Source organism: Mixophyes fleayi, chromosome 4, assembly GCF_038048845.1.
Source record: "Mixophyes fleayi isolate aMixFle1 chromosome 4, aMixFle1.hap1, whole genome shotgun sequence".
NCBI classification, from domain to species: Eukaryota; Metazoa; Chordata; class Amphibia; order Anura; family Limnodynastidae; genus Mixophyes; species Mixophyes fleayi.
This window is the reverse complement of record NC_134405.1, coordinates 340,898,809-340,913,669: the sequence shown is the minus strand read 5'-3', so window position 1 is coordinate 340,913,669 and position 14,861 is coordinate 340,898,809. Positions and strand designations below refer to the sequence as shown.

The window sequence follows — 14,861 nt, the reverse complement described above, 5'->3', positions numbered from 1 at the left end:
ACATATACCTGTATATTATGATATATCTCTGTATATAATGTCATATACCTGTATATAATGACCTATATACCTGTATATAATGACATATACCTGTATATAATGACACATATCTGTATATAATGACATATACCTGTATATAATGACATATATCTGGATATAATGACATTAACCTGTATATAATGATATATCTCTGTATATAATGACATATACCTGTATATAATGACCTATATACCTGTATATAATGACATATATCTGTATATAATGATATATACCTGTATATAATGACATATACCTGTATATAATGACCTATATCTGTATATAATGACCTATATCTGGATATAATGACATTAACCTGTATATAATGATATATCTCTGTATATATAATGACATATACCTGTATATAATGACCTATATACCTGTATATAATGACATATATCTGTATATAATGATATATACCTGTATATAATGACATATACCTATATATAATGATATATATAAGGGCCACACTCTCCTACATCCGGGGTAATGAAGACTCTGCCCGGAGCCCCGCCCCCTCATTTACATACCTGTTGCCCGGGATTCCCCGGCCGCCAGTTCCCGGAATAGGCTCCGCCTCACACACGCGCTCACCTGGGCTGGGCGCCGCGCTGATTGGTCAGACAGATGTTTGGATTTGCATATCCCCGCCCTCTGAGAAGGAGGAAGCGGAGAAGTTGTCGCCTCTGTGTCCCCCGACAGGACCATGACCCCGGGCCCCCGGGGCCCCTCAGCCCCCCACCGGGCCCTGTACCTCACCCTGCTGCTGGCTGCAGCCCAGGGGCTCAGAGTCATCCCCCAGCCGGAGCCCAGCTGCTCCCAGCCGGTGAGTACCCCGGGGCCAGCCGGGTGCTGGAGCTGCTGTGTGAGTGTGAGTGTGAGTGTGAGTGACCGGTCCCCTCAGTGTGTGTCCTGTGTGAGTGTGAGTGACAGGTCCCCTCAGTGTGTGTCCTGTGTGAGTGTGAGTGACAGGTCCCCTCAGTGTGTGTCCTGTGTGAGTGTGAGTGACAGGTCCCCTCAGTGTGTGTCCTGTGTGAGTGACAGGTCCCCTCAGTGTGTGTCCTGTGTGAGTGTGAGTGACAGGTCCCCTCAGTGTGTGTCCTGTGTGAGTGACAGGTCCCCTCTGTGTGTGTCCTGTGTGAGTGACAGGTCCCCTCAGTGTGTGTCCTGTGTGAGTGTGAGTGACAGGTCCCCTCAGTGTGTGTCCTGTGTGATTGTGAGTGACAGGTCCCCTTGTGTGAGTGACAGTGACAGGTCCCCTCAGTGTGTGTCCTGTGTGAGTGTGAGTGACAGGTCCCCTGTGTGAGTGACAGTGACAGGTCCCCTCAGTGTGTGTCCTGTGTGAGTGACAGGTCCCCTCAGTGTGTGTCCTGTGTGAGTGTGAGTGACAGGTCCCCTCAGTGTGTGTCCTGTGTGAGTGTGAGTGACAGGTCCCCTCAGTGTGTGTCCTGTGTGAGTGTGAGTGACAGGTCCCCTCAGTGTGTGTCCTGTGTGAGTGTGAGTGACAGGTCCCCTGTGTGAGTGTGAGTGACAGGTCCCCTGTGTGAGTGGCAGGTCCCCTCAGTGTGTGTCCTGTGTGAGTGTGAGTGACAGGTCCCCTCAGTGTGTGTCCTGTGTGAGTGTGAGTGACAGGTCCCCTGTGTGAGTGTGAGTGACAGGTCCCCTGTGTGAGTGACAGGTCCCCTCAGTGTGTGTCCTGTGTGAGTGTGAGTGACAGGTCCCCTGTGTGAGTGACAGGTCCCCTCAGTGTGTGTCCTGTGTGAGTGACAGGTCCCCTCAGTGTGTGTCCTGTGTGAGTGACAGGTCCCCTCAGTGTGTGTCCCCTCTGTGAGTGACAGGTCCCCTCAGTGTATGTATATATATATATATATAACGTGTTACCACTGCTACTCTGTAATTTACAATGTTTATATTCTCAGACGTGAGAACTGATTCACCAATATTTTCAGGGTCAGTGGGAACTGGATCCTTTGACAGCCGGATAGAGAGGGGTTTAGAGACCACTAAATCTGGGTGTCCCAACTTCCTGCCCACTAGATTTCTTGTGTGTGCTGCCTGATCATTGCACTCTGGGGCCCTGGGCAAGTTACTGATGGGGCCCCTTCCTCGCTCCATGTGTCATAAAAATAAATAAAAATGCAGACATGTTAGTGAGTTGGAGTAATCTGGACCCTCTGAGCTTCACGTGTTTTGTTTTACGTGGCTGCACCAGGAGCGCTGGAGCCTGAACCGCTGCCAGAAGTGAACAGTTTGCGCTCACGCACATAACAAGGCGACAGTCTCACACGGCTGAAGGCGATTGGTCAGCTGGACCGGGTCTGGGGGAATACTGGGTCTTGTACTTCCAGTTAAATACTCCCATGACTATGATGGACAGCCGTGGCCCTATTGTATGTTATCTGTATAGACCAGTGTGTGTGATAAGAACCACAGGTAGTAACTGGACAGGTGATAAGACTGGAAAGTGTGATTGTTATACATTGCTTCTAACACTGCCCCCTCTCTGATTTTGCAGGGGATTCAGTGCACCCTCGTACACAGTAAGTGATTCCGAATGATTGTTACCTGTCGTCACAAGAATGTGTGTCTGTATGTGATCGAGGGTCAGGTTCGGGGTGGTCAGATCCCTATTTGTTTCATCCTATCAGGTAACTGCTTTGACATAAGCTGGCTTCACCCGTTTGATTGGACCCCCACTGCCCCCGATCACGTGGAGGTCACGGTCGGGACTGGACTGGACGAGACGGGGCGCAGGGTGCCTGTGCTACAGATTAACTGGACCGTGAGCAGAGATGGTGAGTGGAATGAATACAGACGCGTGTCGCGCCACCACCGCCATGGCTGTAACGGTGTTAGATCGCTGCTCCGCTTCTTAACGTCAGCTCTTCCTCTTTCACAGCCAGTATAAAAACGTTACAAGGTGCAGAGATCTCCATCCTGGAAGCCGGCACCAGTACGACGCGATGTGTCCAATTCCACTTTGGTAACGAGTTTCCCGGACAGCTTAATGAAAACGGACAGCAAGTAAGGGAGCGATGACCTATTAACCATGAACATACACAAAAGATTATGCTCTTTGGACGCTTTTCGGGGACGCGTTTTTAACATGTTTTTCACGATTTTTTTTTGTTATCCGCTTTTCCCGATACAATCTACCGTAATTGTAGCGCGCGTTAACGCATTAGAAATAGGTTGTGACACGTTGTAACATTTTAAATGCGGCATTATCATTCCAGAACAAGATGAAGGGATTGAGCCCAAAAGGAATCGTTCAACCTATTTTTAATGTGATTATCTTTAGCTGATAAAAAGCGTAATAACAGCGGATAGGTGTCAGTGAGCTCTTTAGTCTGACGGAAATAAAATTGGTTAAAGGGAATGGAAACCCCGAGCGAATCCCAATATCTATCATAATTGCCCAGGCGAGTAGATGGCAGCCAGGTGAGAGACTTATTAAATATGTGGATTATTTGACATTCGTCATGTCCGCTTCTACACTGACTTTCATACGATGTAAATCCACTCGGTTTAGTCTAGTTTATGGCTTTAAATAACTATGAGAGAGGGGGGACGTCGGGACTGTCCTTTTACTTGTAGCACTTTTGTGGGTTTGCAACTTTTTTCTAATATATACACATTCTGCAACGTTCGCCTAGAAACGCGTTTCTCAGCTGAAGTGCGAAACGCGTCTCATTAAAAGCGTATTACACAGAACTAGTTGTTGATGTGAGTTTCGGTGATAATCGCTCTTTACTCTCCTCTTCCCAGTGGCAGTTCTCCTACAATAAGTTCCAGGTGGAGCCCGGAGAGTATCACGTCACGATCCAACATCTGCCCAAACAGGAGGACGCTAACAGCAAGCACCAGAGCGTCAACGTGCCAAGTAATAATATATTTGCATCTTTACTGTTTTCTTTTCGGGGTTGTAGGGGTGGGGTCACAGGTCCATGGAATCCTCCAAACCTTGAAGCATTGTCCACAGTAAAAATTAAAAGTTGCAGTACCTCGTCCGGCCACTAGAGACCTACTGCTCCATCCTGGCATTTGCTGTGCGATTGTATACTATTCCGGAGCGGGATTCATATACCATATTACACTTTGTGTATATTATGCATAAATTAAATAAACTTTGATCAAAATTGTAATCCTGCACCTGAGCATTTCACCCTGCGACCCTCAGCCCACCAATATGCTGTAATAATCTGTCTTGGCCTCCGTACCCCAAACTGTATAATCCTTTCCGAACCTTCTGACCCCTTGTGACCCTGATCTCCTCTCTCCACAGATTGCAGTGACCCTAATATGATACACACGGACACCTGCTGCCAAATGGGTACGTTAGTTAGTGTCTTTAATAGAATTTTCTTGAATGGAAACTGCTTACAAGTATTTTGGCCCGACGACCTCTCTAAACACTTTGCTTACCTTATAGGCCACCAAATTTATACCCAGTTCCTTCAGACATTTGTTACTGTAAAATTGTATCACCACGTGATTGTAGATGAGCATAAAACGTACCACTCAACCTGTTAAAGCTATTTTAAAACTTCCATCTTATCTTTAATTATACCGGCGGTTCCCAAACTGTGCGCTGCGGCTCCCAGGGGTGCCGCGGCGCTGTCACTGGGGTGCCGCGGGCCAGACCTATAAAGAAGAAAGAAAACAGGAACTTACCAATCCGCCGGGCGCCGGGCCCCAGCAGCCGCCTCTCTCCCGCAGCTGTCACTGAATATTGACGTCAGTAACAAGCTGCTGCGGGAGAGAGGAGGCTGCTGGGGCCCGGCGCCCGGCGGATTGGTAAGTTCCTGTTTTCTTTCTTTTTTCTGTGGCTGGCGCCTGGCCCGGGGAAGAGTGTGAGAGGGATCGTAGCAGAGGAGAAGGACAGAATGATGGCAGAGGAGGAGGACAGAATGATGGCAGAGGAGGGGGACAGAATGATGGCAGAGGAGGGGGACAGAATGATGGCAGAGGAGGGGGACAGAATGATGGCAGAGGAGGAGGACAGAATGATGGCAGAGGAGGAGGACAGAGGGCAGAGGAGGAGGGGGACAGAATGATGGCAGAGGAGGGGGACAGAATGATGGCAGAGGAGAAGGACAGAATGATGGCAAAGGAGGAGGGGGACAGAATGATGGCAAAGGAGGGGGACAGAATGATGGCAGAGGAGGGGGACAGAATGATGGCAGAGGAGGGGGACAGAATGATGGCAGAGGAGGAGGGGGACAGAATGATGGCAGAGGAGGAGGGGGACAGAATGATGGCAGAGGAGGGGGACAGAATGATGGCAGAGGAGGAGGGGGACAGAATGATGGCAGAAGAGGAGGGGGACAGAATGATGGCAGAGGAGGAGGACAGAATGATGACAGAGGAGAAGGACAGAATGATGGCAAAGGAGGAGGGGGACAGAATGATGGCAGAAGAGGAGGGGGACAGAATGATGGCAGAGGAGGAGGGGGACAGAATGATGGCAAAGGAGGAGGGGGACAGAATGATGGCAGAGGAGGAGGGGGACAGAATGATGGCAGAGGAGGAGGGGGACAGAATGATGGCAGAGGAGGAGGACAGAATGATGACAGAGGAGAAGGACAGAATGATGGCAAAGGAGGAGGGGGACAGAATGATGGCAGAGGAGGAGAAGGACAGAATGATGGCAGAGGAGGAGGGGGACAGAATGATGGCAGAGGAGGAGGGGGACAGAATGATGGCAGAGGAGGAGGGGGACAGAATGATGGCAGAGGAGGAGGACAGAATGATGGCAGAGAAGAAGGACAGAATGATGGCAAAGGAGGAGGGGGACAGAATGATGGCAGAGGAGGAGGACAGAGGGCAGAGGAGGAGGGGGACAGAATGATGGCAGAGGAGGAGGGGGACAGAATGATGGCAGAGGAGGGGGACAGAATGATGGCAGAGGAGGGGGACAGACGGCAGAGGAGGGGTACAGAATGATGGCAGAAGAGGAGGGGGACAGAATGATGGCAGAAGAGGAGGGGGACAGAATGATGGCAGAGGAGGAGTGGGACAGAATGATGGCAGAGGAGGGGGACAGAATGATGGCAGAAGAGGAGGGGGACAGAATGATGGCAGAGGAGGAGGGGGACAGAATGATGGCAGAGGAGGAGGGGGACAGAATGATGGCAGAGGAGGGGGACAGAATGATGGCAGAGGAGGAGGACAGAATGATGGCAGAGGAGGAGGGCGACAGAATGATGGCAGAGGAGGGGGACAGAATGATGGCAGAGGAGAAGGACAGAATGATGGCAAAGGAGGAGGGGGACAGAATGATGGCAAAGGAGGGGGACAGAATGATGGCAGAGGAGGAGGGGGACAGAATGATGGCAGAGGAGGAGGGGGACAGAATGATGGCAGAAGAGGAGGGGGACAGAATGATGGCAGAAGAGGAGGGGGACAGAATGATGGCAGAGGAGGAGGGGGACAGAATGATGGCAGAGGAGGAGGGGGACAGAATGATGGCAGAGGAGGGGGACAGAATGATGGCAGAGGAGGAGGACAGAATGATGGCAGAGGAGGAGGGCGACAGAATGATGGCAGAGGAGGGGGACAGAATGATGGCAGAGGAGAAGGACAGAATGATGGCAAAGGAGGAGGGGGACAGAATGATGGCAAAGGAGGGGGACAGAATGATGGCAGAGGAGGAGGACAGAGGGCAGAGGAGGGGGACAGAATGATGGCAAAGGAGGGGGACAGAATGATGGCAGAGGAGGGGGACAGACGGCAGAGGAGGGGGACAGAATGATGGCAGAAGAGGAGGGGGACAGAATGATGGCAGAAGAGGAGGGGGACAGAATGATGGCAGAGGAGGAGGGGGACAGAATGATGGCAGAGGAGGAGGGGGACAGAATGATGGCAGAGGAGGAGGGGGACAGAATGATGGCAGAGGAGGAGGGGGACAGAATGATGGCAGAGGAGGAGGGGGACAGAATGATGGCAGAGGAGGAGGGGGACAGAATGATGGCAGAGGAGGAGGGGGACAGAATGATGGCAGAGGAGGAGGGGGACAGAATGATGGCAGAGGAGGAGGGGGACAGAATGATGGCAGAGGAGGGGGACAGACGGCAGAGGAGGGGGACAGACGGCAGAGGAGGGGGACAGAATGATGGCAGAAGAGGAGGGGGACAGAATGATGGCAGAAGAGGAGGGGGACAGAATGATGGCAGAAGAGGAGGGGGACAGAATGATGGCAGAGGAGGAGGGGGACAGAATGATGGCAGAGGAGGGGGACAGAATGATGGCAGAGGAGGAGGGGGACAGAATGATGGCAGAGGAGGAGGGGGACAGAATGATGGCAGAGGAGGAGGGGGACAGAATGATGGCAGAGGAGGAGGGGGACAGAATGATGGCAGAGGAGGAGGGGGACAGAATGATGGCAGATGAGGAGGGGGACAGAATGATGGCAGAGGAGGGGGACAGAGGGCAGAGGAGGGGGACAGAGGGCAGAGGAGGGGGACAGCGTGAGAGAGGGAATAGGAGGGGGACAGCGTGAGAGAGGGCAGAGGGGGCAACGTGAGAGAGGGCAGTGTGCCTGGATGCAGAGGGGGCAGTGTGCCTGGATGCAGAGGGGCATTTTTGCATACAACTAAATAAGTATTTCTGTCGTGACCTAAATACTTATTAAAATTTTTTGACCCAACTACTTCTAAAACAGGACTGCTCAGTAATTATTTTTGAGGGGTGCCTTGAAAAAATTTGGAGACTCTAAGGGTGCTGCGAACTGAAAAAGTTTGGGAACCACTGAATTATACATCAGTAACTGAATATCTGTTGGAAAATACAGTAAAAAAAAAACAAAACATTTTTTTTAAAAAAATAAATGTACAATCCCCCCCTGTTGTTTCATTTTAGGCTATTGCTGGAACCCTAATATCAGCCTGGAGGTTGGCACGGATAATCTCGTAGTGATGTTTACTCCTGAAAAAGAGTCCCATGAATACGGGGTACAAGTCTTAAACCGAGAAGACACAAAATTATATGAGAAAATCAAGTTGCAATCGGTAACCGCAGATATTTTGTTGGTTATTTAGAATCTCCTTCTTGACCGAAATATTATCCACTTTATCCTATAATATTCTTACAGTTTTTATACATTTAAATGTATATCTGCACAATTTTTTTTTTTTTTTTTTTTAAATCTATTCGTTATTCAGGGTTGATAGAAAGATTAATACAAAAGTTAAACAAATTAGTTGATTGATTTCTACAGACTGTTCTCTACAATGTACATGTGCATATAAATCTTAAGAAATGGGTCTTGTGTAATAAAACCGCTTCGTTATATGTACATGTGAATATAATATACATTTGGTAGAATTCACCGTTTCACAAAACACTGATCGTTACGTTGGATATTTACCAAATAATTGCTTAAAAACTTGACCATGTGTAAATCCACCACCAAGTCTCTGCAGTTCATATAAGTTCTGATGTGAGGGATCGGTAACAGCTCTGTATAATAACAGCCATATTTTATAAAATATTACACTTTCGAAATGACTAACAATCACTGCTACACTTAATGTACGACCTTCGGCAATCCATCATCATCATCATCACCATTTATTTATATAGTGCCTCTGAGTCCGCGGCGCTGTAGAGAGAACTCCTTCACATCAGTCCGAGCCCCATTGGAGCTTACAGTCTATTCCCTAATACACAGACACACAGAGAGAGAGAGATTAGGGTCAATTTTGAAAGCAGCCAATTAACCTACCAGTATGTTTTTGGAGTGTGGGAGGAAACCGGAGCACCCGGAGGAAACCCACGCAAACACGGGGAGAGCATGCAAACTCCTCACAGATAAGGTCATGGTCGGGAATCGAACTCATGACCCCAGTGCTGTGAGGCAGAAGTGCTATCCACTGAGCCACCGCGCTGCCCAATCCAGAAACTTAGCAGAACGGAGTGGTCCTCGCTGGGGGCCCGCTGTGCGGTGATCAGCCAGTTATCTCGTAGATTCCTCCTACGTCTGCTTTCTGTAACTCGTTACTTCACTGACTGCAGAGGAGAACAGTTCTCCAGAGTCCAAACGAAACAATCGAATCAATACATATGTTCAGTATATGGATATGAACATTGTGTTGTAATAACGATTCGGCTATGTATCTGGATGAAATAAAGGACATGATTGATCGTGGAACGCAATGTGGACTCAGTGTCTTATTATCTTTTTTTTTCCTCTGTTCTACAGGGGACACTCTCTGAACGTGTGCAAGTTACCTTCCCCAGCCCTGTGACATATAACCCATGCTGGTATACGATTGTGGTAATGTATCTGACTGAGTCTTTGGTCTAAGAAGTAGTGTACACTGTTTAAGCCTATGTGTAATATATATATATATATAACACTCAGCTGGGGGTTAGTTATTCCCTCACCCCTTAAACACTATCTCTATCACTGGGGTCGGTGGCTTTGCTTAATGTCAAACAGAAAGTGCCCTCTACATAACCTGTAATCTGCTCCCAGATATTCCACAATCTATTGTACATTATGAGGAGTCTCAACTCACCAGCAGCTCCATCGCCACCTGCTGGATACAAGTTGCACTGCATGAGCTCATGAGCTGGCCTCTTAGGGGCATATTCAATTACAATTCCGATCCACGGGAACAGGCCGCGAACTTAATCCACGTTACCGCAATAACGTGGATTTTCGTTCGCAGCCCACAGGGTTGCGTACGAAAATCTGCGTTATTGCGGTACCGTTATACAGGCAATAACGCGCACTTTCCTCGCTAACGCGGACCGGAACTCTAATTGAATATGCCCCTTACTGTCTTGCGTGCACTTTATAGCGCTCAGTCATTCCTACATGTCATGTGATTGTCCTTTTATAAATACCCCATTACACAGTATATTAAATTATAGCCGTGATTTGCCGATTCCCCGGCCACCCCCCTGACTGGCTGTCTCCCTGACTCTAGGTTTGGCCTTATCATCCATCCTGCCAGAATGATTGTGTGCGGATGACCTACAAACCCATCTGTTCCTTGGTTACTGCGCCTACACCCCCAGGTGAGTGTGACTCCGTTTGTTGCTGAGCATAGCAGCTCTTCATGTCAGCCAAAGTTCCTCGTTGTACAGCGCCACATTATGTGTTGGTGATGTTACTATTAATTCACATGGAATAAGGAGGTATAAGGTAACTTGATGAAAAAAATGGTGTTGCCTAATTATATTTGCTATGACGGTTACTACACCCTAATGGCATAACTTCTGATATCTGAATTAGGGCTACGCCTGATATCGTCTGCTGAAAACTAAGAAACGCCATATTGCTGCTATTTGACAGTTCTCTGGGAATAAAAATGTGGAATTCATTCTAAGCACTGAATAGCTGGTTATGTATAAATGTGTAACACCCCGAGCTTGTGGCCGACAAAATAAATCTAAGCCTATGGAGCAGCGTAGTGCGCGGTCCGCTCAGTTAGCAGCGTAGTTTAATGGTGTATTCCCTACCAGAGGTAATTACAGATAACAGTGTGTATTATATGTTACAGCTTTGGAGACTCCGGGACGTCTCTACCTGTGGGCGATTTCAGTATTTGTCACGTTCTTGTTCTTCGCCGCCGTTATAACCATGTTATACTTTTATAAAGGTAAGAACCACGTTTTCTGTGTTGGTACGTTCCAGCAAGGGATGTCACGACACCACGAGATGTCACAATAGATCATAATGTCTCTTGTTATATAGGGATACAAACCTTACTAGAATGAAGCCTATGAACAATATAGAAATAAGCCCCTCCTATTCAGGAGAACAGACTTATGGGTAATCTTTACCCATTCAATCCTTGCAGCATGAGACAGAATCCCACCTCTAGACTGTTTCGCTCTTATAGGGGCTCATCAGTGCAAAATAAGGTTTTCATCTCCGTGTGTGAGACTGTGGCATTATAATACTAGCAAAACAGAGATCTCTCTTCCACAGCAAGATACACATCCGTTGTATCTGTTTCTGAAGCCGCTGTAGGCGGAGTCAGGTCTTATGTCCTTGTACAGAGTAGCGAGGTACGGGCGGGATTGTTGCAGGAAAATTGTGATTTAATTTATTTTTTTCCAAGTAAATTTTTATTGACTCTTTTTTTTTTTTTTTTTTTTATCTTTCTATTGATTCCAGAATGCATCTACCCAGGAGGTAAGTGGAGACCTGCAGGTATAACAAGAAGATTTTCCGTCTTTTAATTCCGCTAACAGTTATATGCAGATTTAAAGGGCGTGTGATAATACCGGTCCTGGGGCGTAGATACAACATATAAGTGTATTTTAGAGAGTGTTTTGTTTCTTGCTCTCGACAGACTATACTTTCTATTGGTCTGATGCTGAGATACATATTTTTTATTATTATTATTTGGCTATTACAATTAATAAGGGGACTGTCATTCCCTGCAACAGATTAGTGTGAGCCTTGAATTAGCGTGCTGTTTAACATGAGGTTCTCCAGCACTTCGTGGGTCCCATTAAATGGGTGAGACACATATACCCCCAGCTCTCAGCTGGTACAAAGTTCGTGGACTGTTTGCAAAGGAGAAATGTCTGCACCCTCCTGCACAGCAAAGAGCACCCCTAAATACTGCATCCTATCCACCCCTTTGTCTCATTTTAATAATCTTGGTGTGCCTACTCTGTACACGCCCTCGCTCCACCCTACGCTGCCCCTCAGCCTGTGCAAATTTCCACTTCTCTGTAAACAGCCGTCTTACACTTACTGAGACGTGAGGCTGAAACTGACTTTGCGGTTTTGCCTCTTAAACAACCTCCAGAAGGTTAGAGACCTTTTTAAATTGGAAAGTAATTTCTATTTTTGGTTTCTTACCATATAATGTCCTCGAGTACTGCCATGGATCTGTAGCTTCTAGACGAATGATCTTTTCAATGTATGTGGCTATTACTCCTTCCGGTAATTCTCATTTCTCTTTCTGTCCAGGTAAAACACTAGGTATCCCCGAACCACCAGCGCCCCCACCTCCACTAGCCAAACGGAAGGTCTGGCTTGTGTACTCTGCTGATCACAAACACTACGTCAATGTGATTATACGGTTGGCAGATCTCCTGTCGGCATGGGGCCTGGATGTAGTGCTGGACCGGTTTCATGTTCAAGACATCGGCAAGTCCGGTGCCGTTCCGTGGCTGGGCCGTCAGAAGGAGGAAATCGAGAAGGTTAATGGAACAATTCTCATTCTTTGCTCTCGGGGGGCCCAAGAGAAGTGGAAGGCGATGCAGAATCTTCAGGAACCCAGAGTCACTTTGAGAGAGGACATAACGCACCAGTTTGGAGATCTTTTCACCCCTTCCCTTGCTCTCATCCTCCCCGATTTTCAGAAGGCAAAGCCCTACGATCGTTACGTGGTTGCCTATTTTGGTAAACTCTTCAATCTTGGGCATATACTCTCTCCGTTGGATATCTGCCCAAAGTTTGCCCTGACGGAAAACCTGCAAGACCTCTTCTTCCGCATTCAAAGGCAAGAACGCCATCAGCCCAACCTACAGTTTAGTGTCGTACAGGAAGAAAATCCAGCCTACCAGCCTTTGGTGAGGGCGATTGAGCGGTGCCAGAAATGGCAGGACAACTGTTTGGACTGGTTTGAGAAAGAGTGTTCGCCAATACGAGTGGAGGAAGCTGACAGCACAGAAGAAGAAGAGGAGGTTGTTGACAGTAACCTCACTCGTAAAGCCCACCCTCTTGTTCGTTGTCCTGAGACTTCAGTCTGTATGGTGAACCCAATCATTAAAAAGCCAGAATCTGTCATGGTGATAGACCCTATGCTTGTGGTTGGACCTCCGAGCACCCGTGTGGAACCTCTCCTGTACGAGGCAAATTCCACGTTGGCAATTCAACAGCCTTTACTTAAAGCGGAGGACTCAACAGAAGCCTTTGTCCTGGAGCCACTCTTGGTGGGAGAAGAGATCTCTCTTCCAGAACTTAACAAACCTTCACTTGACTTCTCCATCCCCTCTGACCAGGGATTCCGGTCTATGGATCATGTGAGCGAAGCACAGAAAAGGTTTTTCTACCACAGTTTTCTGGAAGACAAACGCGTGACGCCCGACATGGACCTAATTGTAGCTCAGCCCGATGACCTTTATGAGTCGCCCGAGCGGACCTCCCTGGTGGATCCGTGTGCGGCGGACATAAACTTGCCCATAGTTCCGGCAGATAAACTGCCCCAGCAGTCCGCAGACCAGGGGTATAATTCCTGGAACCCAAATGAAGGAGACTTGCAGGCAATCAAAGACGAATCCGTTCGGCTACTGCTGCTTAATGGGGGCTTGGCGGACTTCCAGTGAGTCTATGGGTGGGGGGGGGGGGGGGTCATTTAACCAGGGGGCTGGAGCTTATGTTTTCCACCAATGTCTCGCTCCCATATTTTGAACCTCATCAGTGTAGACAAGTTTCTGGATGTCGCATATCAGCACAGCTGTAAATGTCACAGTGACTGTCGCTTCTCATTAATTACAATTTTTCTCCTAAAATTGCAATCGCCCACACATGCCCCCATAATTACAGGCATCAGGACTCAGGAACCAGTGAATGAAATTTGCACATTGCTCTGTAAATACCAAATTGCACAGCGCCCTCTATGGCTATGAAAAGGTATTACGCCCACATTAAAATAAATTGCACAATATACCGATTGCCCCCAAATAACCCTAATTTTAATTGTTCTATCAGAATAGAATTTTTAATCTTGTTTTCTTTGTGAGAACTTCAGAAATGTATCCTAAACAGGGAACGTATCTCTTAGTCATTTATTTTGTATGAATGTTCGATCAAACACATGGACACAAATCAATCTGTATATTTGTTAATTACCAGTATGAAGAGGCGTCAAATACGTATATCGTTTTATAAAATGTTTCAATGTAAGGTCTTTATAGATGTAATAATGTGTCTAGCACTTAACGTGAGACCCAATTTATGTGATTTTTTTTTTTACAATAAATATAATATATTCTCCTACATTACAAATGTGTGGGAAAAAAATTAATCTGATGGGGGAAAATGTGAACGACTGATTGGTTCTTTAAGGATCATAAATTGGACATAGCTCTATACTGAAATAATATGTGATTTATTGACAGGATTAACACACAACTTCAGCCATAGGACAGCACTGACGTACCAGGGTTATTATAAATCTTTGGGTCAGTACAAGATCACAAAAATCCACCCGTTAATCCAGATTCCTCACCTGGTTATAATTTGTTATTTTTTTTGCTGCCTTCTGGTGCTAATACAGAACTTATTTAAGCTGTTTTTGAAACTATCTACTTGTCTGCTGGAGAATCCAGTTAATCTGTATCATGTGCGTATGGGAACAGAGTAATCCCTGCTGTCTAACCACTGCCAGGAAGCCAGCAGAGCTTTACATCCTTTGATACTTTTTAAAAACTATTTGATACAGTTACCCCTAAATGCCGCAGAGAAGCTGGTTTGTTTTCGGATCGTCCCCCTAAATCTACGCTGATGAGGAAAGGATCCTGCAGACCTGGAGGGGGAAGGATTAATCCTTCCAGTGTTTTCTGATAAAAGAGGTTTTGGGTTTGTGACAAGACCCCCGGTAAACCCACCTAGGAGTCCGGCAATGAATGAGACAGAGCAGGAGAACGTTACATTTCCCCCAGACACGTACAAGCACCAGAACTACAATATAAATCGCAGACTTTATAAATGACCCCACGTTAATTAAAGCTCTATTGTTCCTGCATCCAATCAGACTCTTTTATTTGCCTGACCGCATTAGAGCAATGATAGCTGTAACCTGATTGGCTATAATACCCCCCCTCCCCCAGAAGGAATGACTCTAATCATT

General features: G+C 47.2%; 1 protein-coding gene and 1 long non-coding RNA gene across 3 annotated transcripts in view; one reads left to right on the top strand and one right to left on the bottom strand.

The window, feature by feature from the left end:
* LOC142153279 (uncharacterized) overlaps positions 1 to 543 on the bottom strand; it is a 43,597-nt gene extending 43,054 nt beyond the window's left edge. The window contains exon 1 of one of the 2 annotated variants that reach the window (XR_012691463.1): positions 457 to 543. This is a non-coding gene — a long non-coding RNA (uncharacterized LOC142153279). The remainder of the gene's footprint in view (positions 1 to 456) is intronic. The other variant, XR_012691464.1, reaches the window with a different exon arrangement.
* Positions 544 to 672: 129 nt separating this feature from the next.
* On the top strand, positions 673 to 13,959 carry IL17RA (interleukin 17 receptor A). Its single transcript, XM_075210715.1, has 12 exons — positions 673 to 862; positions 2,552 to 2,576; positions 2,685 to 2,831; positions 2,936 to 3,060; positions 3,805 to 3,919; positions 4,322 to 4,369; positions 7,897 to 8,045; positions 9,239 to 9,313; positions 9,972 to 10,062; positions 10,548 to 10,646; positions 11,168 to 11,185; positions 11,975 to 13,959. Exons 1-12 carry the CDS (start codon positions 743 to 745, stop codon positions 13,333 to 13,335), a joined length of 2,373 nt encoding a protein of 790 aa, XP_075066816.1. The 5' UTR covers positions 673 to 742; the 3' UTR covers positions 13,336 to 13,959.
* Positions 13,960 to 14,861: the final 902 nt, after the last annotated feature.

Coding starts and splice junctions, on each gene's coding strand:
- IL17RA (XM_075210715.1), top strand. CDS start 743: ATGACCCCGGGCCCCCGGGGCCCCTCAGCCCCCCACCGGGCCCTGTAC. Junction 9,314..9,971: donor CATGCTGGTATACGATTGTG/GTAATGTATCTG, acceptor CCCTGACTCTAG/GTTTGGCCTTATCATCCATC. Junction 10,063..10,547: donor TACTGCGCCTACACCCCCAG/GTGAGTGTGACT, acceptor TATATGTTACAG/CTTTGGAGACTCCGGGACGT.